A 26,864-nucleotide genomic window follows, 5' to 3' on the forward strand; every position below is an offset into this window, starting at 1 on the left:
CCTACAATAAAAAGCGTATCCTGCTGTTGACGTCTCAAAGCAAAATCTGTTTGCCAAACGTATTTGTAAAATTTGCTTGGGCTTTTAACTAATGTAATAATCCTAGGTATTGTACTGCATTGAAGACTTAAGTGTTGATCGTGCTTTTTTAAAATGTAATTCTGCACCTGTTCTTCTCTTCAGAATTGTGTCTGAAGATACTGTTCTTTGTTTTTTAGAAATCGAGCGATAGCAGATTACCTTCGTTCTAATGGCTATGAAGAGGCATATTCGGTTTTTAAAAAGGAAGCTGAGTTAGATGTGGTGAGTTCAAGCAAGATTCTTCATCTGTATTTTGCGTAAAGAGTTTATAATTTTATAGCATTTGCATCCATTCTGAACATACACATCTACTACCTACCTATCAGTGCATGCAGTTTCAGGACTGGAGGTGACAAACTCATACAGCTTATTGCCTTGCCTTAAAATTCAGTAATCATTGGATAACTCAGCAGTTTCTGAGCAAAACCCTTACTTTATCTTCAACTAATGTCTTAGGCATATATTAATCTTTTTTGTGTCTAGCCACCACTCATCTATACAATGCTGAGTTTTTCCTGTAATGATCTTTTAAGGATACAAGTCCTGAGAGGGCCTAGATACTTCAAGATGAAAGGTGCTAGAAAACAAAGCTGACAAAAGGCAATGTGAATGTATAAGAAAGGTGATAGAATATGGTATTTAAAAACCTAAACAAACAAAGAAACAAAACAAAAACAACCAACCCAAAAACTATGGCCCTTCACTGGACTCGCTCCAGCAGCTCCACATGGGACTGGAGCATCTCTCGTCTGGGGAGAGGCTGAGAGCTAGCATTGTTTAGCTGGGAGGAGACTTAGCGACATCTTATCACTCTTTATAAAATACCTGATGGGAGGCTGTGAAGATGACAGAGCCAGACTCTCCTCAGTGCTGCTAGTGACAGGACAAGAGTCAGCGGGCAGAAATTAAAACACAGGAAATTCTGTCTGAACATAATGCACAACTTTTCTTTTTTTTTACTGCGAGAGTGACTGAGCACTGGAATAGGTTGCCCAGAGGTTGTGGAGTCTCTGTCCCTAGAGATGCTCAAAACTGCACTGGACACAGGCCTGGGCAGTCTTGCTGACGTTGCTTTGAGCAGGGAATTTGGAATTCATGATCTCAAGATGTCCTTTCCGACCTGAACTGTTCTGTGCTTAATATTTAGAAGAATGTGTCTAATTTTAACACATTTAATTTCTGTTTCCTGCTGTTGTGTCCGTCCCCCCTCCCTTCCCTGTAGCTCATTTCCTTAACTGTGCTTATTCTTGTCACGGAATACTGCATAAAAGCATAAACTTTCTGCAATACAAAATTAGAAAACTGAAGACTGTTCTCTTGTAACCTGATTTGACATGGTGTAAGACTGTGCAGCTTTGGAGGCTTTGGTGGCCTAAACAACAGTAATGTTTAAGAAACCAGGCAAAACAGAATTGCTTTTATCCTCTCCTTTATCATATAGAGCAAATGGTGGAAGTCTGGTTTGTGATTGGAATTGGGTCAGTAGTTAAATCATTGCCTGAAACCACATACCAGTTGGTTAACCGTATGGTTGGAGGGCAAGCCCTAATGGTTAATAGAAGTTGATCAGCTCTGGTAAACAACTCTATTTTGTTAGACTGTAGGGATGCTATTGACTTAGACCAGTCATTTCTTGGAACTGAATTCTGTTGATTTGCCTTTGTAACAGGTGATTCTTTGTATCATTTTTAAACTTTCCACTTCTTAGCATAGGAGGTGTGGATTTCATTTAAGTTTCTCTGGAGACACCTGGATTGAGTAGGAAACTTCTGTGTGCTGACTTTTGATAAATCCTTGCCTTTTCTCTATTACAAACCCTGCATTGTTCTTTTTCCAAAATGCTTGGTTGAAATGTGACTTAATTTCTCCAATCTGCTTCCAGTATCTAATAAATAAGTGGAAATGACAAATTGGAAAAACATAATTGAAAATCCTAATACCATTCCCTTATCTGCCTTATCTATCAACCTAATTAAGTCTTCTCTTCCCAAAGGTTAAAAAGGCGATCTAAATAGGCTAGATGGTCCTGAGGGAAATAGAAAATGCAGTTGCTAAAAGTTCCATGTGACTTTCTTCCAAGGCAATCCAAATTGGTTGGGGCTAAACTAAAATGACAAAATAAAAGGTTAAGACTGAAATTTTTTCAGTAAATTGGAAGGATTCAAGTGTAGTTTTACAAAGAGATATTTCATTTTTTGTGTTGATTATTCCTGCAGATAACTCCAGTTTTTACAAATGCCCCTGAAGTAGTAGGTTAACATCCGGTCTCTGACCGAGGCAGCCAGTCCTCAGAGGTTTTACGGAGTAAGCCATGCCATTGTTATTTTTCCCGTGCCTCTGTTATTCTCCATCTAATTTAGAATTATTCCAATATCAGATTGTCATTTTGTACATGGAAAGAAAGTGCGCATCATTTAATTACTCTTCTGTGCCTCTGATGTTTATTTTTCTGTGTTGCTTGTCTTCCTCTTTCTTGTGTTAATAGGTGGGAGGAGGAAAAAAAGAGTAGTACTATGGCTTTTACAATAACATCAGCTGTTCATTGTTGCTCCTCAGCTATTCCTTAGAGCCCGAAGGAGAAATATTGAGTGGAGGAAATTATTCTTCATTAAAGTTTCATTAGAGGTGCAAAATCCGTGTTGATTTCTCCAGTAGCCGAGCTGGTGTTCGGTAGGGCCAGGTGCATGGTCTCCTTTCTGCTTTGGTTACTGAGGTAAAGGTGCAGGGAGAGCGTACTTAAAGCTTGTCTTTGAGAAGGTAGCACAAAATAATGCAATATTATGATGGTAATTTGAGTTTAACTATAATCAAGTTAGCTGTGTGGTTTTTTTTATTAAAAAGATAAAATCAGAGTTAGTTTGGGCTAACTGCTTTTCAAGTGAGCTGGAGTATATGTACTCCCACCTTCAAACGGTGTGCTTTTCCGTAAGAGAGTGCGTTGTACTAACAAGTAATGGTGCTAGCACAGCCTTTGCTCTGAAGGTACGACTTCGTTGGTTCCTAATGCTCTAGTTGGTGACTATGAAAAAGGAGGCTTATCTTCGAGAATGTTTTCTTCTCTTTGTAAATTGTAGGGATGAAAATTTGAAGTGTGGTTGTTCTATGTCACTAATAAAACTGATTATAACATTTTGCTTGAATTCTTCTTTCTGTTGTCAGGAGATCTTTATTAAAACGAGCTGTTTATGTTGCCTTTGAAGAAACACTTCTACAGGCTTTAGAACTAGAATTTATTAATTTATTTAAATGCTTCTCCTCCGCAGAATGAAGAGTTAGATAAGAAGTATGCTGGACTTCTGGAAAAAAAATGGACATCTGTTATAAGATTACAAAAGAAGGTAAGTAGAGATCTAATGGATTTACTTATAAAAAGTTGTGACTGAAAGCGAACATTCATTGTTGAACAGAATGTTACATGTTTTCCTTGTCAGACAAATGCAGGGTTTAGAAAGTGATGCCTCAAAGATGCATTTTGAGGACTTGAGTAGGAAAAATAGCAAAATCCTTGTTGTAGCAAATGTTTTCTCTATCTCGGTGCTGGCAGAGGCATCCTCTCAGTTTCTTTATAAAAATTTCTTGACTTCAGTTTATGGATTGCATGTGCAGTTTCTGAAGCTGGAAAGGAAAGAGGTGCCTTAAGGCAGTTTGTGAGCGGAAAGATTGAATAGCTGTCTCCTGAAGGCTTGACTGGTTTAGAAAGACGGTAAAATCCTGTGTAGCCAGTTGTCTTTAGCCATTACATTAAAGGGAAGAAACCATTAACTCCAGTGCATTAGAGTAAGTGATTCTACTGCAAGTGGACGGTACAAAACTCTTTTTAGTAATGCTTCAATGGATCTAGAATGTACTAAAAGCTTAAAAAAAAAAAATCTCAGTGTGCTAACAAGAGACCTATCTATTGTGAATGTTAATATATCTAGGATTTTATTACACCTTGGGTGTCTCTGCCGTTGGTTAAGATGCATGCCATCTCAGGGATACAGAAAATCATTGCAGTAGTAGCATTCCTTTTTGTTAACACAACCTCCTTCAATAGTTTATCAAAATGGTATCTCAAACATATTTAATGATTGAATTATTAAAGAATAAATGATTAATTAAGTTTGATTTTTAGAAATACCAACACTCTTGAACATTGGTAATCAGTTTGGATCCATACAATCTTTGCTTTACTGTGAGTCTGGGAGCAAGCTGGTCTTTGGATTATTAATGAGTGAAGGTGAATTAGATCTTGGTATAAAATGAGAAATTAACAGTCTCTTTAAAATTCATAAACTTAGGTAATGGAATTAGAGTCAAAGCTGAATGAAGCTAAGGAAGAATTTACATCAGGTGGACCTCTTGGTCAGAAACGAGACCCTAAAGAGTGGATTCCTCGTCCTCCAGAGAAGTATGCGTTGAGTGGACATAGGAGTCCTGTCACTCGAGTGATTTTCCATCCAGTTTTCAGTGTTATGGTTTCTGCTTCAGAGGATGCCACAATAAAGGTATGTGTGCTACAGAAAATTAAACTAAGCAAGTCAGAGGATGTGTAATATGTAACATTAGTACTTCAAGCTGGACGTACGTTGTACTGATGGAAGATTGTTTCACATTCTGCTTCAGTTTCAATAGGGGACAGTTCTTTCAAGTTTGGTGTCCTGTGTAATCTACAAATTTTAGTTTTATGCTGGTCCAGTTAGTACCTTCAAGAGTATTTTACTGTCCTTTGACTTGAGGAGAAAATAATTAAGCTAACGTGGATTTAGAGACTGGAGGATAAAGTCTCGCTGGAGATAAAAGGATCTTTGGGGGAAGAATGCATTTTGGCTGCTCAGTAGAGGAGGAGTGGCATAGCGTACAGGGTAGTGCTGTGATGAGAAGCAGGAAGACAGTTGCCTCAACTCATCAAAAGTGATTATTTTTTTAAAGCTGAGTTGAAGTGGTTATGCAGCTGTAACCTTAACTGAAAACTAGTTATTCTGATGTACTCCAAATGGGACATGCAAGTCTCATGAAGTCTCACTGACTTTCAGTAACTTTCATGGTCTTCATAGGCCTTTATTGCAGTGTACAGTGGCGTGGAGAGATTTGTTGCAATAGGCAAGTAGTTTCTCATTTTAGCTTCGAATAAAGACGTTGTGCATTTTCTTGTTGTTTGAATGTCACCATTTAAGGGAAATTATCCTGATAAAAGATACTTCTCATTGTTCTCTTCTACACTGGTTTGAAAACTATTTGGAAAAAGTGCTGTTGTGAAAAACACTGAGTTGCGTATTAAATGATGTGCTTAAAAGTACAAGTTGATCTAATAGTGGCTACTTGTTGGAGAAGGTTGAAATAAAAGATGTCAACCAGATCTAGTTCATAAAAAGCTTTAACCTGTTCCTGCAGCAGACTTGAGCAGAGAGGCCTGGTGTTTTTTCTTTCAAGCAGACAGGGCCAGCTGAAACGGTGACAGCTCTGTGTGTGTTAGATGTTACAGAGGAGACTAATTAGCTTTGGTTTTGCTCACTCTTATGGATACACTGGATGAATTTTCTTATTCTTTAAGTCAAGCTGTATAGCTTAATTTCTGACGGTTCCATTCCTAGTGATTGCAATCTATTGGGATGATGGATTCGCTTTGTTGTTTGGTGTGTTTTGGAGTTTGTTTTGTTTAGGATATAATTTAAAATGAAATGTCTAATTTTGTGCTTGAGAGAGACACAAAAAAAATATGTAGGAGCTTGCTTTGTTTCAAAGGCTTTTGTTTGTGGCTAGATGATAGAAAACTGACTTAATTAGGAGGTGAGAATGGGGACTTCATGCTATCTTGCAGTTATTAATGGCAAATGTTTATTTTATCTCTGACAAATTCTGTAATCTACTAGCGTGTGCGTATCAGACTCTTCAGAGCGGTTTGGGTTATCATCCCTAAACCAGTGCATTCAGAATATGGCTCTTCAGTATTCAGAATATTTGCTATTGGGTTTTGAAGCAGCAAGTAAATTCTGGAGCCACAGTAAAGCTTGGAAAAGGGCGAGGGGACGTTGTTAAAGATGATGCTTTCCCCACCAACTGAAAATATATTGCTAGTTAGGGAGCTAGCATAGAAAGGGATGGAGAAAAACAATCTGTACGAAGTGGATTTGTTCTGCCCAGTGTCTTCTAAATTGATCTTCTTTGTTTTTAAGGGTATTGTCTGTTAAGACTTTTAGATACAATGGAACTTGTTTTCCTGCTGTGTTTACAATGCTTTAAGTTAGCTGAAAAACAGTTTTCAAGAGGCATGAATTCAGTTAATTTATAAGTTACAAAATGTTATAAAAAGAACGCTTATTTTTCTATGCTGTTAGGCTTTTTAGGGCTGTCTTTCTATGTCTCTTGCTCAATTAATTATTGAATAAGGTGCCAGACTGGCCTGCAGAGTGCAAATGTAAGGCTGGAGAATACAAAGAGTAATAGGTTGCTGTTAACGGATTTTCTGTTCACTTGTCAGGTGTGGGATTATGAGACAGGAGACTTTGAACGAACCCTTAAGGGGCATACAGACTCTGTGCAAGATATTTCCTTTGACCACACTGGCAAACTATTGGCCTCCTGTTCTGCTGATATGACCATTAAGCTATGGGATTTCCAGGGCTTTGAGTGCATCAGAACTATGCATGGTAAGGTATAAAGGGAATTGATTTAGTCTGCAAAGTGAAGAGATTTTTTTTTAATTATTTTTTTTCATTCAGGAAAACTGCTGATGTGGAAAGGGGTTATAAACCGAGAGTATTGCCCAAAAGAAAATGGGGGGGGGGGGAGGAGAGGAGGGGGAGAGGGAAATGTTCTGATGTTTTGAGTGCTCTGTAAATAAAGTATATGTTTAGTGTCTATGGAATGCAATAGTGTCTCAAATCTGCTATGCTTGATGCTGTGGGAAGCATCCCCTAGTATTATTGAAAAGAAATAGCAGTTACAGGGGTTTAGTGCTAAAAATTAAATGCTTATTAGACAATAAAACTGTGGCTTCAAATTGGTAAAAGATTGCCGCCTCCACCCCTCTGTTTCACTGGTGCGCTGCTTCAGGAAGGAAGCAATTAGTGCCAAAGGTGTTGTGTACGTACTGTGCAGTCTGCTGCTTTTGGTTTTGCCTGGTTTCAATGGACATGCCCTTTGCATTAGGCTCAAAAGCCATAGGGAAAAATGGGACAGTAAAACAACCACAACTATAAGATTCTATATCAAGAGTAACTGTTTATTTTATAGTCTTGATGTAAAAGCATTTTTATACTGCTGCTTGTCTTGCTTTTAATATCTTCTTGTAGAAGTGGTAAGTAGGAACAGAGAATGTTTGAGACTTAGAACAATAAACACACACATACCAAAGAAAACAGAAAGCTGTTGCCTTTTGTGCATACAGTTCTTTAAGCACCACAGAACACTATTGTAGAGGAAGAACAGACATTGCAGCTGGCTGATAGCAAGAAAATAAAGTAGTGCTACAAGGGGTGTTGGTCTTTGAAGATTTCTATGTGAACATATGTGCTGTTCTTGTATTTTTATGAACTGGATGTTGTAACATGAGTGTGGGTGAACTAGCTTCACGTGTGTTGCCAGTTACATCCTTTCAACTCAATTTCAAGTAAAAAGAAACAAATCTTTCCAGTAAGGACTTGTAAAGTACCACTGAAACTCGTATTCTCTGACACTTCAGATACTTGATCACTGGCATGATTGCTTTTTAGTAGTTCACCAGGGCTCCGAGTTCTTAGTGGAGAGAATGGAAATGAAAATTGTAAAGCTGTACATTGTAGGTACAGGGCTTGCAAGATGCAATGTAGCTGCCCGTAAAAGAAAAAAAGCAACTTATTAGTGAATTTACTGACTATAATTTTTTTTTTAAAGAAGAACATCAGATCTCCAGATTAAAAAAAGGAAGCTGTTTAATGCCTCTAAGCTGTTGAGAAATTATATATACTCTAAACTACTGATCTCAGAAGACCAATTTCTAGTCCCAACAATTCTAGAAGGGACAATTTCAGAGCTTAAAGTAAGACAAGTGCATGAATTATATACAAACTGTTATAGTCAGGCTTGTAGACTGGACTTGTCAAAAAACCCCTACCCAACAGCTTGTTCTGGATAATACTAAAATTTCAAAACGGTTAATTCTAATGTTTACCACTTTGGGAAGTTTAAGTTCTGATTTTTTGTAATACTGGAAATGAGTAATTTTTACAGTGTGTGTTATCTCCCTTTCATATATTATGTTCCATTGCTTGTGGGAAGAGTAGAGTCAAGAGCTGAAACAACACACATGAGGTCATAAGGAGTTTGTGTTAAGGAAATGATCCAGATGCTTTTTCCTGACTCAGCATTGATCGTCTTCCTCTCAACAGCAGTAGAAGTTGCTGTCATGTATATACAGTTGGTTCTTACTTGTTTCTTGAATCAATGCAGTACAGTGTTTTATTAAAACCTAATATCAGATGTCTGAAGCATGAAGCTTCTGCAGTGAGGTTTGGCATGCCTCTCACCGGAGACCTGTTTCCCTTTTAAACATCATCTGCATGGTGCATCAGCATACTGTAATCAGACCTGACTGATAATTTTGAGGACAGTCACTGTAGCAGCGCTCTCTCCTAAACTACCAGCTTTTGTAACTGTGTAGAAGTGTTGCTTGCAGTGGTGAGTGTCTGCTTTTAAAACATGTTAAAGAAATCTTTGAAACAATTTTAAAGGATACTCAATGTCTGGACTGCGTGGTTTCCAAAAATATAAATGATTATTTTATAAAACCTCAAATTTACATGTAAGGCTTATTCCATAAAACATGCACTACTGCTGTAGCTACTTGTCTAAGATAAATGAATAGCAAGTCCTGTGTGCTCTGTTAAAACTCTTACAGTACCACTTAATAAAGGTTTGATTTTGTTTTTAGGTCATGATCATAATGTTTCTTCAGTAGCCATCATGCCCAATGGAGATCATATAGTTTCTGCCTCAAGGGATAAAACTATCAAAATGTGGGAAGTCCAAACAGGGTAAGCGTGCTTCTGGCTAAACATCCACACCTATTCCAAACATGCACAAACCACTGGTTGTAGGAAATGCGCCACATAAGTCTTGAATATCAGCAAACATTTGAATTGAGATATGGTATTGTACCCTTTAGAATAATTCACTTAAGGATTCTGCCTTAAACTGTTAAACACAGGGTTTTAGTACTGACTAGTTTAAACTTACCTGGCTTTATCTTTCTGGGAGCTATGAGAGTAGAACACCATAACTCAGGACCAGGTAAGAATATAAATTTGGTGGTTAACCACAAGTTTAAAGGGCACTTGAGAGGAGGGAGGAGAAATACGTTACCTTTCTTGACATAGATCAAGATGTCTCCTGATATTATTTTTTTTTTTGCTCTTGTTTGTATCATTCTTCAGTTGTCTCTTTAATCCATCCGTTTGCTAGACGTTGTAGATGAAGGCGATCTGAATGACCTGTAAATCTCTGCTTGTTCTTAAAATACCCCTTTAATGCAAGCTATCCTGTCAACTTCATTTTTCCCCTAAGCTTCCTGCTTTCTACTCTAACAAGGATTTGCCAGTTCTTAGCTGTCACGTCTTTCTCATGTCAACTTCCTTTCCATGAACTTTTTTATGGCCTTGTACATCACCATGCAGGATGGACATGTGCATGCTAAAATATTTTATCTTAACTTCTAAGAGTTGGTCAAGGGTCCTTAAATTTCAAAGGCATGTGTAATGGTTTTATTGCAATGTTAATTGACTCCTGCTGTATTTCTGGTTGTTGTTTTTTTTTTAATAGTTACTGTGTGAAGACTTTCACAGGTCACAGAGAATGGGTGCGCATGGTGCGACCTAACCAGGATGGCACCTTAATTGCCAGTTGTTCTAATGACCAGACAGTGCGTGTTTGGGTGGTAGCAACAAAGGAATGCAAAGCTGAGCTCCGAGAACACGAGCACGTGGTAGAATGCATTTCCTGGGCTCCCGAGAGCTCATACTCCACCATATCAGAAGCTACAGGATCAGAGGTAATGTTTCCAATGCTAATGAATAAGATCTTTGACTACGCTCTATATAGAACTTACTGGATAGTATTTAGAACAACTATGCTTTGTTCTCACAGTGCTTGGCAGACGCAGCAGGTGTGTGAGTGTGTTTTGCTGAGTATACTTGGTGTACTGGTAATCCCCCATCTTGGCTTCATAGGATCCATGCTTTTGTGTGTTAACAGTAGGACCCTACCTTGCACTAATGAAAGTGAACTTTGGAGAGACACTGTGTTTCTGAGAAGGTTAAGAATGCGCCCACTTTCACATATTTCAGCAAAGAAATGTAGAAGGTAGCTTATCTGGCATAAAGGGAAGATTATAAGGATGCTCAGCAATTGAAAGGTGTGGGGGAAATAGTGCATCAAGAATGCAGAAGTGAAGCTGTATCGTGATGGAGAAGCTTTGACTGCTGTGTTCTAGTGTACAAAGCTAATGATAGGATCAAGCATTCTTTAACCACAATAAAGCCCCATTTGTGTGATCAGATGCATCTTCTCTGGTTCAGTTACTAAATCTTCAAGAAAGGCTTACTAAAGGTCCACAAAAATTTTGTTTAGGATGACAAAGTGTAGAAGAAATTACTAGAAATTAACTCCAGTTTCTAGTTAAAAAAACCCCAAGCATTTTGGCCTTGCCTGCTTCCTCAAAAAGGACACATGTACCCAAGGGGAAAAGTGGCTACACTGAAGACACAGGGACTTGTCTAGTGATGGATTTTAGAGATAAATTCAATTAAATTTTACTTGCATCCTTAAAAGATCCTTATAATCTTTTAATTAAAAATGATTAAAACTAAATTCCAAATATTCACTTCCTCTTGCAGTGGTAATTATCTGAAGTGGTGTCTCCTCTGCCCTCTGCTGGTCTGATCACCTGTGTACAACACATTACAGTCCTTAGCTTTGAACGAGCAGCAAGTTAACATTAACTTCACAATTGAAACATCTCAAGTTCTGAGAACTAAGTTTTTCTTTCATACTTTGCATGATTACAAATAGAAATAAGTTCAGAGTAGGAACTTTTCAAAAATTCTTAAACTTGCTTCATTACTTGTTATGGAGAATGAGAACACGAAGGTATGTCTGAACTTCATACTCTTTTGTCCTGAGATGTCTGGCTCTGCTTTAACTGTGTCTGCTATTAAAAGAGGATGTCTTGCAGTAGGCAAGTGTGGATTCAAAGTATTATTTGGCTTGGTGCATCAGCAGAACATACAATCATTTCTTTTAACAGATTGTTTAATTCCTTTCATTTTTTGTTTATTTATCCTAATATTAGTAACAAAATGCCTGTGACTCTCAGTTTTGGCATTGCGTGTTTATTAGCTGTAACCTGTCATAAGATCTAAGTTTGCTATTAAGAAGTAGCATTTGGAAGGGATCTGCTTCCTCCCTCCTTTCCTACCCTCCCTGCCCCGTATATGCCATAACTTAAAACATAATTTTCTGTAGACTAAGAAGAGCGGCAAGCCTGGGCCTTTTCTGCTGTCTGGATCCAGAGACAAGACCATTAAGATGTGGGACATCAGCACTGGCATGTGCCTTATGACACTTGTAAGTTCACGGATGTTTTTCTGGTGGTCATACCTGTGTATGTCAAACCGGTTTTAACAGAAGAATTATCTTACATATTCATATTTTCAAGAAAAGCCAGAATTATTTCAATAAGACGAACACTGGAAATATGTTGTTTTAATGGCTTCTATATTTCAGGTCTTCTTGTTGCTAAGAAATACTGAGAGTCTCAAAATACACAGTATAAATTCAGGAGTACTATGGTGTAGTTTTTGTGATGAGTAGCTTGGTCTGTCTACTGAAATGCTAATAATCATCTGAACTTTGTCTTCTGTAAAACGTCATGTTCTTTTGACGTGTTGGTCTTCCCACAGGCTTTGGACTGCTGTTTCCAGCCTGTCTCCAGGCTGGACTGGATGTTGGTGCTGGGGGTGGGGAGCAGGATCAGTGTAGATCACATGAGGACTTCTGTTTGTTTGCCTTCAAGGACAGGAACTTATGTTGTTGGTAGTGCTGATAGAGATGTAATAATAGAAACTGAAGATAAACTTTTGAGTTCTAATAGGCTTTAGAAAGCTAAATGCTATCCTTGTGGGAACAGGGCAAGGATTGCTTAGTTTGCCATAGCATAAATTATAGAATGCTTAGCCTCAAAACATGCATCTGCTCACTGATTTCTCCTTATGCTCAAGGTGGGCCATGATAACTGGGTACGTGGCGTTCTGTTCCATTCTGGGGGAAAATTTATTTTGAGCTGTGCTGATGACAAGACTCTACGTGTCTGGGACTTCAAGAACAAACGATGCATGAAAACCCTCAATGCGCACGAACACTTTGTTACCTCTTTGGGTATGTATTGTTCTATTGGGCTTACTGCAAAGTAAAGAGCCAGAGAGGCAGACTTTTGTTTTGCTGCATCTTCTCCAGCTGCAGTTGAGCACCAAGCTAGGCATTCACGCTTTGCATTCCAGTGAAGTTTTGTGCTATGTGTATTTTAATCAAATAACGACAGATACGAATTTTGAGTGTGCTGGATTTTTCCACTTCTGTTGCCAGTGTTGCACATTAGATGAAGGCATGAACTGCCAGGGTGTTCTGGAACCTTTCACCACTGAGCGTGTAGGCATTTGGGGAGTGGTGTATTGCAAATGCTTGCCCAGCAGGAAAAAAAAAAAAAGGAGGGGGTGCAAAGCAAAATGGGCAGAAAAAAAAATATACTTTGAATTCCTCGTCATTCCTGGTTGGTATTATCAGGTCTTGGTAGACCTTAGTTCCCCCCTGCCCTGGCAAAACCAAACCAAACAAACCCCTCCCTAGTCAACAAAGGTACTTTACTTGGGCATTGTCTCTACCGCTTCTCTCTGTGTACTGCTCTGGCAGCTTGTAGCTGCGGTAGCCAAGCCATGTGAGTTAGTGTAAGTTAGGTTAGCAGGGGACCAGGAATCGGCTACTAAGGTTTCCTAATCAAACTTGCAGGTTGCCGTGGTTTGGGGCAGGGTTTCTGACTTCACTGCACTCTTAAATTGTTGGAGACAGTTGATCAGAAAGGGGCACAGAAAAGTTGTGAGTTGAAGATCATTAAACCATTAGCGTGGATTGGCTAACCTCGGAATTGGCTGCTTCAGTTTACAGATTGCCTTTCTACACAGCAAGGCTTTTTTGATTGCTCTTGGTTAAACTTCCCAGTGTTGTCTGCTGATCCAGTCCAAAATTGATTTGTATACATGTAATATTTTGCAATCTCATGAGAAAACAGTACACTTTACACTTTTTTACATGCTAGCTCACAACCTGTACTGTCTACAGCAAAAGTCAAGTTTCTTGACTTCGGATTCTTTGAATATCTCTTATGTAAATACATGAAATTCTGTCTTCTGGTAGTACTTGAGGGTTTGAGCAGTTTGAGATGTTTTGGAGTCTTCTCTGTTATAACTTTATCTGGATTTGTTTTCCATGAAAGCTCCTTTATAACTGAACCGAAAGTAGATTTTCACACTTCATGAGATTATAGCATGAGAGGATTTGCCTTCAGATTTGCAGATATGATGAGCTTTGAAATTTAGTCTTTGAGCTGGTGTAATTATTCGAAAAGGTAGTGACATTCAGTGAGAGTGGAAAATAGTCAAGTTTTGGATTCGTTCTTAACATAAGCTTTTCTTTCCTCGCAGATTTCCACAAGACGGCACCGTATGTGGTTACTGGAAGTGTAGATCAAACAGTAAAAGTGTGGGAGTGCCGTTGATTGAATTCACATTTGACCCCTTTTTCCTCTGGATGCACTCAGATACCATGGTTACCCATTGAGCTCTGTTTAAATAAATATTGTCCTTTCATGTAAATTATTCTGGATGTAGATTGAGCTTATTAAATGTTACACACAAAGTATTCATGCATGGTGAATCCAAATTGTATACTGTAAATTTACATACGTTGTCTAGAAGTACCATAGGTTTAAGAACATGGGCTGGCATTGGTCACATCAGACCTAAGAAGGCAGAAGTTGGATAATTGAAATAGGGCACTTAACTGAATAGTTGACAGTGTCGTTCTATGTCGGATAATTATACCTGTTTTTCTTTCTGCTGTCTGTTGGTGCCTGAATTGGTGACCTCATTTGGGAAAAGTTTTGTAGGGCTCTTTCAGAAATGTGTATCTATGTAACATCACTTAAGTGTGCTTAATAAATCTTCTCTAAATACTAGATAATAAGGCTGCAATTCAGAATCTTCTGAACCTTATGTGTAATTAATGGAAATTAATTAAACTCTGGAATATTTGTCATGAAACATTTGCCAAATCAACAGAATACACTTGTTTTGGCCTCCTATCACGCAGGGGTTGGTATATTTATATAACTAACTGTAAACCTGAAGTAAGACAACAAATCTTAGTAGCAGCTGATGTGATAAATGTATTTATTTTTTATTTGGTCATTCAATGGTTAAGCTGTGCTGTTAAACTAAGTTTAAATGGTTTTTTTGTTTGGTTTTTTATTTTATGCTAGACAAACTTCCAGGAGGAGTTGTCCATCCCACTAGAACTTAGTGATCTAATTTCCACTAGAGCTTAATCTCCCAAATGACTGCCATGGTACAACTTGCTGTTTGCTTTCGATGTTTGTTAGAGATGTGCAATTCCTATTACACAACAGTATCGAAGTCCACTTCCCTCGTACTCACTCGCAGGAGGTTGGGGTATACAAAGGTTTCTTGGTTTCTTTAGTGCCTCCTTGGAAACCCTTTGGAAAATGAGGTTATACTTACCTTGACAAGACAATGTGGCTTGAATAAAAATGTCCTGTGGTTTGCAGATTGAGAAGTAGCTTGGGATACAGGATTTAAATGCTTTAAAGAAAGCACTAAATACCTTGAGAATCAGATTGTAATGGCAGATACAGATTGATACAGGCTTCTAAAAGCAAAACAAAACACCATCAACAAAAAGTCCATCTCTGGGAATGATGCTATTGAATAAACATTTAAAACCAAATCCTATCGGCAAAGCTAGCCCAGCTTGGTTATTAGTATTTATGTTGTTTGGTGTATACAATTTTTAATTCGCATATCCCGAAAGTTACCTATTTTGATCCAAGTGAATGGGAATATTCCAAATTAATATTTTAATCAGCATTTTTGTGACAAATTCCGTTGTAGATAACTACAAATTACAATACTTACCAAACTAACCAGGTCTTTTTAAAAATTCACTTTAAAATTTACAGTATGATGAAGTACCAGTCTGATGTTTTAACAGGTGCATTTGTGCTTTATTTTATTCATTTCGTTTAATACATGGCTTTTAAAACTGTCCCTTTTAAAAATACGAGTCCTTGACCCCCACGGGGCTGGCTGGAGGGTGCACGCACTGAAGGGGGAGGGTGCGGCGGTGGGTCCTGCAGCCCCCGGGGAGGGTCCCTGCTGGAGCTGGGTGTCACGCTGGGTCCTCTGGGACGGGGTGGGGGAGACGGAGCTCTGAGGTGGGGACTTCGGGGAGCCAGGTTCAGATTCAGGCTAATCTCTTAAATCCAGTGGTTGATGTCATTTTCAGTGTGTGTTTCTGCAGTTAAGCATGCACAAATAAAGTATTTTTTTTGTTTGTTAGCTGCTTGGACTGGAAAAATTTGCTGCTCTTTGTCCTATTTGAGAATTCCAGATACACAAGTAGTGCATCTTAAAATTCCTCAGTGCATCTGCAACTGTAAAGTAATACGGCTGTTTAATTCCTGGTAGGACCTATAAACTCTATTTAAGTATAAAGTAAGCCACACTTGTGTACATAATTCATAAACCTGAATGAGAAATTAAAGGTACCTATGAAGTGGAAGTTGTCTACTGCATTTTTTCCCACTACTGATCTGACTCAAGTGTGTAAGCAGCATTTAATGGCTTTGGCAAGCACCCCGCTAAGTACTTCTGCAGCGCGATGTGCCACCCTCTCCTCTGGGGAGCAGCGAATAATCTCAGGGATGGTCCTGAAGGGATCAAAAGTGAAAGCCCTGTTTAGACAAAAAAGCGAAAGCTGCAGCACAGGAGTGTGTGAGGGTTCCCGCAGCGTGGCTCCGTGGTGCCACGCTGTGCTGAGCTGCTGCCGCTTGCTGTGGTGTTTCTGTCACCTCATCCTGTGCCTTTCCTGTGACAAGAAGTACGATAACGAGGTTACTGGTTTCGATTACAAAATACATTTATTAGAGGGTTTAAGAGGTTCACTGCTGCTTTGTCATTCTCCTTTCTAAAATTGTCATTGCTTAAAAAAAGTAATATTTATATTTAGACTGTGTTACCAAATAGACAATACAGACTTTTTGGCTTAAAACCAGACAGACATTCCAGTGCCACACTAATGTCACGTGCCCAGGAAGTCTTAGATGCATTCGAGAAAGTGCAACATTTATTGTGGTTTAGATGTAATCTGGAAGTTGATGTTCTGTAGCATCTTGCACTTTAGAAGATTTAAAAAAACCGTCCTGCTTTTGTGTATGGTGTGACCAATGATGTGCCCGGGGCACTAATGAAAAAGAAAAAAGCCTCTAGTTGTTAGGGAGTTGGGGGGGCTGTGGGGCACGGCCGTGTCCCAGTGCTTGGGCTGCGGCTCCCCCAGCCCTGGCTGCTCCCCCCGCAGTACCTGCTTCTCCTCCGCCGCCTCCTTCTGTGTGACCTGCCTGGTAATAGCACTCTTAAATAGCTTTTGACTCGCATGAAAGCTATTTAAAAGAAAAAAAAGATTATACTTTTGTTTTTGTAGACAGTGGTGGCTTGATAATCCTTTTAATGATTTGAATATTGAAAAAAAAAAATACTGAGTTGAGTGAAGGAAAAGCGCACTTAGAATGAGTTATTTGCTGTCCAGTTGTACATAAAGTCCAGTGTATTTAAGAAGTGGATACCAAGAACCTTCTAGCTGAGCATGTGCATAAAATGGTCGGGATGAGCGTTAGGAGCCGGGAAGGTGGAGTTGGATTTACAAGTCACAACTGGATTTAACTGGCCTTTTTATCTTTCCACTGTGTCATGTAAGTAGCTGCTTTCTTGTCCTCCCTGCCCCTCAGGCGTCCCCACCTTCCTTCTGAAGAGAAGTTAGCAAAATCGGCAAGTTTAGAAGTTGATCCTGACATTGACATGAAGGCAAACGTCAAATTTTTTCGTAAGAGCGATGTTAGAGGTTGCAATTGGAGAAAACAGTTCCCAGACTGTAGGAGTTAACTGAAGCTATTGACACAATTTAATTAAAAAAAAAAAAAAATCAGTAAAGGAATGTATATAATACTGCTCTGTGTTTTACAGTAAGATTTGTTGCTCTCAGACTGTGTAAAACAAAATTTATTCATGTTTTCTGCATATTAAAAAAATCTTATTGTACCAATTGGTAAACTATTAAATGCATATAAAACTAGATGTGTTTTTGTTTCCTTGGATGCAAGAATTAAAACTATTTTGAAAAAAGCTATTGCTGTTTCACCCTTCAGATTTTGCTCCACACCTGCTTTTTATCTAATTTTAATTTAAATTGTGCTGGCCTGAGGAAAGGTGTTAAGGCAGTTAGTTACAGTTGGAATAGTCAAAGGTTTTCTTGGTTAATAAGGCGAAGTGAGGGGTTTTTATAAAGAGGTTTGAGTGTGTTTCTGAGGTTGGTGTCGGATCTGGTGTGGAGGAGCGGTGTTCCTGGTGCGGGGCTGGAGCCGCTGGGGTGTGGGTGCCGCAGCGCTGGCCCCGCGGGTGCCGGGAGAGCCAACGGCCGTGTTGGTCGTGGCTGGAAGGGACCTTTTAAATCACCGAGTTCAACCATTATGTGTGTTGTTCAGGCTCCCTGCACCCATGAAGGATCCCGTACTCGTGTTTCTGCAGGGTGCTGGGTAGAGAGCCCGAGGGGGTGCGGGGGTGCCGCAGGGAAGGATCAGCGCCCCTGGAGTGCAGGGTGCTGGTGATGCTCTGGGAGCAGGTGCAGGAGGGCAGCTCCTGCCCTCGTCACCCCTGCCCCAGCGCTGCCTTTGCCTGGGTTTTGCTTTGTTATGGTCTTTGGGGTATTTTTTGCCTTACCTTGATCATGACTGTCCAGCAGAGCTAACAGGAGCCCCCTCTCCCTGTTTCCTCACTCGGGGCGGTTGTGTCTGAAGGCTGCTGAACCCTCAGCGCGGAGCAGCTGGGCTCTGCCTCCTGAGGCAAGCAGAGCCTGGGGCTGGGGCATCGAATGGCTCCTGGATGTTTTCTTTCCATGGTGGTGTTTCAGTTGTTGTGTGTGTGTGGTTTTTTACCCTGTGGTCTGGCCTTCGTTGCCTGGAGCGCTGCTTCTAAACGGGTCAGTGAAGGGAAACGGGAACGTGCATCTCTTCAGTGATGGCAGAGCAAGGGCGCGACCGTGACCTTGACGTGAGGAGAGAATGAAAACAAAGCTCCCACCAGCTATGTTGTGGGTAAGTGTCTTGCCTGGCGCTAGTAGTGGGAACAGCACGGGGAGGGCTTTGTGGAGGAGCCTGACTTTTGTTTAAAAAACCAACAGACTTTCAGGTGGTGCCAGAGGTAATGCGTGTCAGATGTCCCGGCCTGGCTGGCTGAGGGGCTGGCCCGACCACGCGGCCCAGAGACACCGTTCGGTGCGGGTTTGGGAGGAAAACCTCCTGTATGTTTGCAAACATAGCAAAAGGGAGCAATAAAGGGTGTCAAAATGTAAGTTGCGAAGAGCAGTCTGGGGTGTTGGAAGAGTTTAATTTTCCCCTTTGACTTGGTGACTTGTGGTTTATGCAGCGTGGGCCTTACTGAAGGCAGCTTTATAAGCGTATGAGACGGGTTCCCACCAGTTGCTTTCTTTTGCTATAGCACTGATGGTATTCAAACACTTTTCAGCGGACAGGGTTGACTATGCGGAGGAGTTACAGGTAGAGGCTTTGGGTCGCTGTTGGGCAGCTGCTGCGCTCAGTCGCGTGGGCTCTGCCCAGGCCGGGCCCTGAGCGCAGCCAGGTGTCACTGCTGAGCGGGCCTTGAGGGAAAGTCGCAGCTTTTACGGTCTTGGGTACGGCTGATGACATGAAGTGTTGGAAATCCCTCTGGAAAGAAAGCAAGGAGGACAAAAATAGTGTATTTCTAACGTGCCTCCTCCAGGATTGCGGGTGGTTTTCATCTTTCTCCTGAAGTAATTTCCCTTTGCTGCCATTACTTTTCTCTGGCGGTGGCACACTGTCCCCTGCCAGCCATGGGGCCGGCTGAGCGTCGGGGCTTCTGCCTGACACACGTGGGCTGGTAAATCCCACCCGAGCCAGCCCAGGTAGAGTCCAGCTGGTGAGAGCGGGGAGCTGCTGTAACTGTGAACTGGGACCAGAGCTGCCTCTAGGGTCTCCTGTGGTTTTGTGTTAAGAACTTGTGCACCGAGTGCCTGAGAGCGCCCAGCCCCAAACAGAGGGTAGAAAATTACAGGCCTTAGGTTTTTAAATGCAGTTATTTAACAACTAATGATGGCATCCACCCTGCTTAGCTGAGTAGCCTTATTAGCCAGGATTTGCATCCTTCCGCTTCATTTGTTGTGTTTGTGACAATCCCCGGAGCCCCTGTGCCCCTGCCCGCCCCCGGAGCGCGATGGCGAGGCAGGAGTGATGCCAGAGCAGCCGCTGCCAGCTGAGCGGACACTGTGCTTTTGAGTCTGGCACTGGTTTTCTTACTGAGCTTTTGGAGTCGATTCCTTGTCCACAGGGGCACTTTGTTAGAGGAAAAGGGTGCCCAGAGCAGAGGCAGCGTCACCCTGCGTGGGCTTCTGAACCAAAACGCTCCGGTGACCACAGCCCCTTCCAGACCGGGCCAAGAGGCCCCAGCGCTGCCCCTGCCTCTGCAGTGAAACCCGGCTGCACCCACCAGCCCCCAGCCTCACGAAGCGTGTGCTGGACGCAGGGAACAAGGATTTGCAGGTAGAGAGGAGCTTAATGGGCCCTGAAGCCTGTGGCCTGGCAGCTCAGGAGCGTTGCAGGCTGGGAAGCCTCTGGCTGAGCTGTACCTGGTCTCTCCTGCTCAAAGGAACAGAAGTGGTGGCCCCAGTGCTGGTGTTGAGATCAGTGGTATCTAGTGATAGGGAAACCAATAAATAAAGGTACCTAAAATAGTTTAAATTTTTTTTTAATGGACTGAAAGACACTAGTAAAAGAAAAATCTTATAGGAAAGATGCACTGTAGTCATTTATTGATTGCTTTCCAGGAAATTCAGGATTTTTCTTATAGGAGCAAGTTCTTCTGCAGTAAAGACTCCTCCTGCTTTGTTGCCTCTCGCAGCTGGGAGGCTGCCCCCCCCTTCCCTGATCCCCCACCAGGAGTTACAGATACCTGTAGCGTGGTACAGGACCCCGAGGGTACAGAGCACAGTGACAGCACTTGTTCTCCAGCAGGTCAGTAAAGCAGCAACGCGAATTAGCACAGGTTCTATCCCGGGCAGACGAGACGGGGGGATGGGACCCTGGCAGCACAGGGCGGCTGTGGCCAGGGATGGGCCTTGTTCCACAGCCCGGGCTATTGCAGATGGACATTCACTCTGTCGGCGTAACCGTGGCCTGCGGTGGCCACGTCTTACCTGCTTTGGTGCCGGCGTGGCCAGGGGAGCACACGCTCCTCAGTGACAACCCTGGGACACGTGTGATGGGAGGGGACGTAGGGGTTTGTTTAGCGGCATTGGCCATGTCTGTAACATCCATTGCCCGCAATGGACGCGCCCCTGGCAACAATCTCAAAACCAGTGTGCAAAAAAGAGTTAATTAAGAAGATATCAGCCATAGGTTTCAGTCCTGTGGGAGTTTTTAGTATTTATTTAAACCGCCTCCCCAAAGCCCAGTAATTTCAGGTTGTGGGAAATGTCTGATTCCAGCCTGGTTCAACTTGCCCGGCAGGTGACAGTCCATCAGCTCCGTGTTACAAGCGAGACCAAGTCCCTTTTTCTGCCCTCTCCCCCCCACTTTTAATAGGGCCACGATTTCCTGCTAAATCACTTCAGTTCAGACCCCGTTTGATGCCGTGACCAGTCTCTCCGAGGCACTGGGGTTTCCATTGCAATGGACGTTTGTGCGCTTTTTAGACATCAAGCCCTCGCTCTTTGGATACAGTATCCTAAGTTACTCGGCTGCAAGCAGAGCAGAGGTGGAACTGTGAGTATCTCTTTTTTTTATATATATATATTTATATTTATATATGTATATATCTCTCTCTCTAACTATATCTTTACCTTGAAAATTAGAATGTGAATGTTACAAAACCCCACTGAATTGCCAAACTGCCAACCAAAAGTAGAAAAAATGGCGAAAGGAACCCAATGGCTATATCCTGATGTAGAAAATGCTGTACATCCCCCGCTTCCACACCCAGGTACAGGCTTCATTCAGCTGAGCAATACAAATATGGCTGCTTAGTTTGCCTTAGCACAAATTGGGACAGTGACTGGGGGGAAAGAAATCTCTTGGCTTGGAATCCACGTTTTACAAGAACGCCGAGCAGTGGATGGGGCTGGTTTTGTACTGGTTTAGCAAAGCAGTGTCCTTAGTCAACATAAAAATGACCTGAGAAATGTTACATACCTCAAGACAGTTCATTTGGAATTCATATGTACAAAGTAGAAATAAGTGATGAGCTGCGCACACACACGACACGTACACACACGCAGGCGCGGCAGCCGCGGGCTGCGCCGGCCTGGCGGGCGCTGCTGCACCCCGCGCCCTGCCCCTGCGCGGGGGGACACAAGCTCAGGCAGACAGAGTACATTTCTCAGATTAGTTCTTTGCATTGTGTATTAATTGTACCAGTGCAATAACATTGTCAAAAAAGGAGGAGCTGCTCCAGGGGAGTCCGAGACCCTGGGTCAGATTCAGAAAAGGGTGGTTTAAACTTTTTTTTTTTTTTTTTTTAAGCGAGGTACACATTAAGCAGAGCTCTGCGTTACGGGGCTCTCGGCAGAAGGCATGCTCGGCTCAGCCTCTTTCTCCTCCATAGCTTTGTCCTCTGGCTCCAGCTGTTCGCCACTTTTTATGCTTTCTTGGAGCTGCTGGCGCCGCTGCACCTCTGCTTTAAGGTTCTCCAAGTCTTTTTGGCTGAAGGGGAAACCAGGAAGGGTAGCAAACGTTAGCCTAGCTTTAGGAATGGTGGGAAGCACGGGGACAAGGTAGCGCTCAGCAAACCGGGAACCGCTCCTAGCACTTGCCTTTTCCTGCCAGATCCCAGGGCCCAGGTCTCGGCAGCAGCTGAGCGAGGCTGGGCCTTAGTTTGCCGGTTGGTTTTGAACCAAGAGGCACCAGGATGTGGCCCATCAGTGGCCACTGGGCCAAGGCAGTGAGGAATTTTTGCCATCAGTGATTACTGACAGCCTGAGGAGAATACCAGCTCAGCTCATCTTTTACCACCACCCCCCCCCAATCAAATTTTCAACTAAAAGTCTAAGAGACGATTTATAATAAATTGAAAAAATAATATATTTAAGGGTACTGCTGTTGATAGGCGTCTTAAAGATGATGATGATGATAATCAGGGTTAGCATTATGATCTTGGCTAGTGTACTTTGCAAACAAACCCTGTGGAGCCGGGGTGGAACCCCTCCGGCCCCTGCCCCGCGACGCAGCCGTGGCTGGGGCCGAGCCAGCGCTGTTCTGTGCTACCCCCAGGACCTGCAGCGAGCAGGGCTGCGCCAACACCACTGACGGTGCTTCAGCTGCCTCCTGCTCCGCAGGCGCAGCCAAACAAAGGAACCCCTTCGCTGCTGGGGCGATGGGCTGAGAGCAGGCTCTTGGCCGCTTGCCGAGCGACCCGTGGGGTAAGTCACACACCACTGGTCTTGGCTACTGATGCATTGGTTCTCCAGGACGCCTCCCCCATTTCCATCAGCTTCCCAGAACAGTTTGGGGTTTCTGAGCTCAGACTGCTGCTACAAGCTCAGGGTTACAGCTTTGAAAGAGACACCTGACATTTCATGCAATGTTCCTCCAACCAGGAGCTCTTTTAGTGCCACTAAGGATTGCCCAGAGATCCCATAGAGCATCCCTGAGTGCCTGCAGGGGACCCAGCAGTTTTTATGCAGAAGTGACAGTTTCTGCCATTATTTGCCTCGTGCTGCCTAAAGAGAAGAGGACTCTACACTGACTGGAAACTCCCGATTTTGGGTCAGTGACTCTTACCGCAGAGGGAAGCATGGGGTTTATGCTAGCTCAGGAACAAAGATAATACAAGAAAAAAGACTACTTGATTTCTAAAGGTTCAGCACACAGAGGTATCACTGTACCTTAGTGGAATGAAGAGAATTCCATTGATAATGTTGAGCTGCTCCAGGACACTGGCCATACTGGGAGCCGTGAACTACAGTATAAGAAAAAAAATATGGAATTTTAAAAGTCAAAATCCAGACAGAAGAACTCAAAGTTCCTAAGCAAGTCTAAACACCATTTACCAACAATTTAGAAAAACTTAGTTCTCATATGATACACTAATAGCTGTAAGGTGGCAGGTTCTACTTTTTTCTATCCAGAAGTTGAAAAGCAGCATCTAGAGGTCCCCAGCCAGTCACTGTGGGCTACCTCCCCTCTGAACCCGGCAGGACTCAGTTAAATGCAGTGTATACGTCCCTTCAAAACGCACTGGGGTTTTTTTCCCCCCTCCTTCAAGTGTTGTAACAAGGGTAAAATCTCTATAACCGTTTTTTGGTTTTGAGCCTCTGGACACTATCTCTTGGACTTGACCGTTTACTCGATTCAAGGTCCTTATGCTCAAATTACTCTGCCATAAACTCCTCAGTTCTGTACCCAGTTCTTCACAGCGAGCAGAAAATCCACCCACTGCCAGAGCGCGCTCTCCTGCTCGGCCCCTTCTGTGGCTGGCAGCCTTTCCCACCCGCCAGCAGCTGCTGGTGCCCAGCACGGCCAGGCGAGCTCCCGTCACACATCCGAGGACACGCTCCCTGAGATACAGCACAGAGGGGCTGGTGAGAGCCGCAAGGTGCCCCGGCAGATAAGAGCAGCCCCAAGAGGGCCAACCCACTCCTGCCCCCACGCCGCTGCCCCACACCACCAAATCCTTGGAAGGAGAACAAAGCACCTGGTGAGAGATGACGGCATTTTTTAGGATGAGGAAACTGAAGTGCTTTTGGATTGAGCAACCTGCCTACAGCCAGTGAGTCAGCAGAGGGGCAGGTTTGTGCGTCGGTGTCCCCGGCTCCCACACTGCCAGCGCGTCCCTGCCCAGCTCCCTGGGTGCCCTGCAACACGGTCGGCTGCGCTCCTCTGCCCGAGCTCAGGAAAAAGAGCCAGAGCCGCTCTACTTGGAAGCGGAGGGGACAAATGCTCAGTCCACGTTGGTTCCCCTGTGCTGTGTCTGTCTGAACCCCTGCCCTCGCAGGGGGCTCCTGCCTGTGAAGGGCCTGCAGCCGGCACAGCCATTCCCACCTCCTGCCCAGGCACCGGCTGCACGCAGACACTCAGTGTCCTTCGGGAGCAGCTACACACAAATGTCTGCCTTCACTGCAAGTACTCTCGACTACTCTCACTGCACAGGGTTACCTTGAGTGGCATGATGTTCGCATTGGAGCCATTCTTGTAAATCTCGTTCATTGTGCGTTGAAGAGCGACTGCTTGCTGAGTCAGGTATTTCAAGTACTCAGAGCTCTCTTTGGTCTTTTCATGGTGTTCTCCAAGCTAATCAGAAAAGGAATTAAAAAACACTCAACAAACAAGGTGCAAAATTACAAATCACAAGAGGACCCAAACCAGGGCGCACTCGTAGTCTCTGCTAGTTCAACATCCTTACAGAAACTCAGAGCTGGATTTCACCTGCCTTGGCATTCAAAAAACAAACAAAAAAAATTCCTCTAGGAGCCTTATTATCAACATTGCGTATTTCCCTCAAGTAGGAGCATGTTCGCAGGGTGCGCGGCATTCCCTCCACCAGGCTGTGCTTTCAGAGACGGCGCTGAATCACCCCGTACCACTGAGACGTGTTCAGACAGACCCCGGGCTGAGGCAGGAGTTTCACTGTGCATCAGCAAGGGCTGCGAGCGGGAGAAGGTATTGCCCATGAAACAGCTCAACTACCAAACTAGTCTGGATCCGGTACATGGGAGACACGTGGTGCAAAAAGTGGAAAGAAGAGACCAGCTCTTTCAGTGCCCTGCCAGAACACGGGCCGTGCCACCAGCAGAAGTGTCTGTCCAGTGACAAGGGTACAGCAAGAACAAACTTGCAGGAAGGCTATTGAAAGACTTTTGGCATAAAATCTGGTAAATTATCATACAGGGCAGCAATTCTGCCCCGTCCCTAGAAAGAAGATTCCCTGGCGTCTGCTCAGAGCTGTTCGTAAAGAAGGCCTCGCCGCGTTCCGAGTTGCGGCACCGTTCTGCAGCGGTACCGCTTGTCGCTGGCCGGAAAGTGACAGGACACAGCAGCACGCACGCCCCTCACCTGGTTCTTGTAGATGGTGTAGCCTTCCTTCTCGTGCTGCAGAGCTGACCGGAATTCTGCTTTGCTCTCGTACACTCGGGCTACCAAGTGGTGGCTGGGGGAGGGAAAAGAGTTTAAAGGTACTTCAATGAAAAAGAAACATTCCTGCGCTATAGCGAGCATGACTTTAACTTAACAATGTTTAGGCCTTAAGTCTGTCTTAGTATCAGTGTCAAAGGAGGCAGACACTGGTAGTTACTTCTCCCCACCCCGGTTGGGGATGAATTTGGGCTGATTTAGCTGATTTTTTTGGCTGGATTTTTGTTGAGATGCTGATCAGTGACCTACAGAAGTAATGACTGAACTGGGGAGTTTTTCCTCCTGCACCCGGGAAAGCCGAAGGCCACAGTGGTGAACAGGATGGAGGCAGCACATCGGGACTAGATTTGTTAACTGGAGAAGAAGGAAGCACCCAGGAGCCCTTACCCTTCAAAAAGGGTCTTTTTGTTTCTTAGAAAGCAAAGGTGTGAATTACTTGATTGTTCACAGCCAAAAGTAAAAAAATCTTCTGGCACAGAAACACCCAGCAAAGCAGGGGCAGAGCTGGGACCCAGGTCCCCTGGGCTCTCTCCAGCTGGGAGAGCTGACTTGGCTTGGACTTTGCTTCCTCAGTGTTTCTGGAATGAAAAAAGATTCCTGGTTTTGGCAGTATTACTCTGTGGGAGGTGATGACGCCCATCAAGCGTCCCAGTGCTACTAAGGGAAGGCAAGATGCTTTCTGCAGAATGTATATCCATCAACTGCTGAAAACAAACCAGACTCTTGTGGGTGCTTAATAAGATTTATTTTCACCCTGACGAAGAACAGATGGGTTGCAATGTGGTAGTAGTAATTAGGAGTGGGACACTGCTTGGTTGATAGTGAGCCAGTTTTGCATTCAAGGACAATGCACGCAGCCCCGAAGAGCAGTGGGTATCCAGAACAGATCCTAAAGGTGCCGACCACTCACAGCTCCCTTGGAAACACACAGAAGCTGCTCAGTATTTTATTCAAATACAAGGCTTCATGGTAAAGGACAAAAGCAAATTATACGCTTCTCAAAGATAGCTCCCTGAGGGCTGAAACAATTAAACACAAGTGTTTATGTATCATCTCAGTCTCCCAGTCTAATTACATTAGCCTTGCTCTCCAGCCTTCACTTGCCACATAGGTTTTGCTACTCAGAGTCCACAAGGACCAGGGTCATCTTGACAGATTTTTGGGGCAACCAGCATTACAGCAGATCCCACAATTAACTTTAAGAACAATGGATGTCTGTCTTTCAAGATGAAACTTGGATGCGGCGCCACGACCTTGACTCAGGCAGCCC

At 43.2% G+C, this 26,864-nt stretch overlaps 2 protein-coding genes across 6 annotated transcripts in view; one reads left to right on the forward strand and one right to left on the reverse strand.

Moving 5' to 3' along the window:
- The window catches only part of PAFAH1B1 (platelet activating factor acetylhydrolase 1b regulatory subunit 1), a 36,513-nt gene extending 19,000 nt beyond the window's left edge, over window positions 1–17,513 (forward strand). For all 3 annotated transcript variants that reach the window (XM_074596219.1, XM_074596220.1, XM_074596221.1), the window contains 9 exons: window positions 219–303; window positions 3,345–3,419; window positions 4,362–4,568; window positions 6,542–6,710; window positions 8,972–9,074; window positions 9,859–10,087; window positions 11,560–11,661; window positions 12,315–12,471; window positions 13,791–17,513. In XM_074596219.1, the coding sequence (XP_074452320.1) occupies window positions 219–303; window positions 3,345–3,419; window positions 4,362–4,568; window positions 6,542–6,710; window positions 8,972–9,074; window positions 9,859–10,087; window positions 11,560–11,661; window positions 12,315–12,471; window positions 13,791–13,864 (1,201 nt within the window). In that variant the 3' untranslated portion in view covers window positions 13,865–17,513. The remainder of the gene's footprint in view (window positions 1–218; window positions 304–3,344; window positions 3,420–4,361; window positions 4,569–6,541; window positions 6,711–8,971; window positions 9,075–9,858; window positions 10,088–11,559; window positions 11,662–12,314; window positions 12,472–13,790) is intronic.
- A 4,328-nt stretch (window positions 17,514–21,841) lies between these two features.
- CLUH (clustered mitochondria homolog) overlaps window positions 21,842–26,864 on the reverse strand; it is a 39,231-nt gene continuing 34,208 nt past the window's right edge. For all 3 annotated transcript variants that reach the window (XM_074595900.1, XM_074595899.1, XM_074595898.1), the window contains exons 23-26: window positions 25,517–25,610; window positions 24,620–24,754; window positions 23,350–23,423; window positions 21,842–22,168 (exon numbers count right to left, since the gene is read on the reverse strand). In XM_074595900.1, the coding sequence (XP_074452001.1) occupies window positions 22,000–22,168; window positions 23,350–23,423; window positions 24,620–24,754; window positions 25,517–25,610 (472 nt within the window). In that variant the 3' untranslated portion in view covers window positions 21,842–21,999. The remainder of the gene's footprint in view (window positions 22,169–23,349; window positions 23,424–24,619; window positions 24,755–25,516; window positions 25,611–26,864) is intronic.

Source organism: Larus michahellis, chromosome 7, assembly GCF_964199755.1.
Source record: "Larus michahellis chromosome 7, bLarMic1.1, whole genome shotgun sequence".
Classification (NCBI taxonomy): Eukaryota; Metazoa; Chordata; class Aves; order Charadriiformes; family Laridae; genus Larus; species Larus michahellis.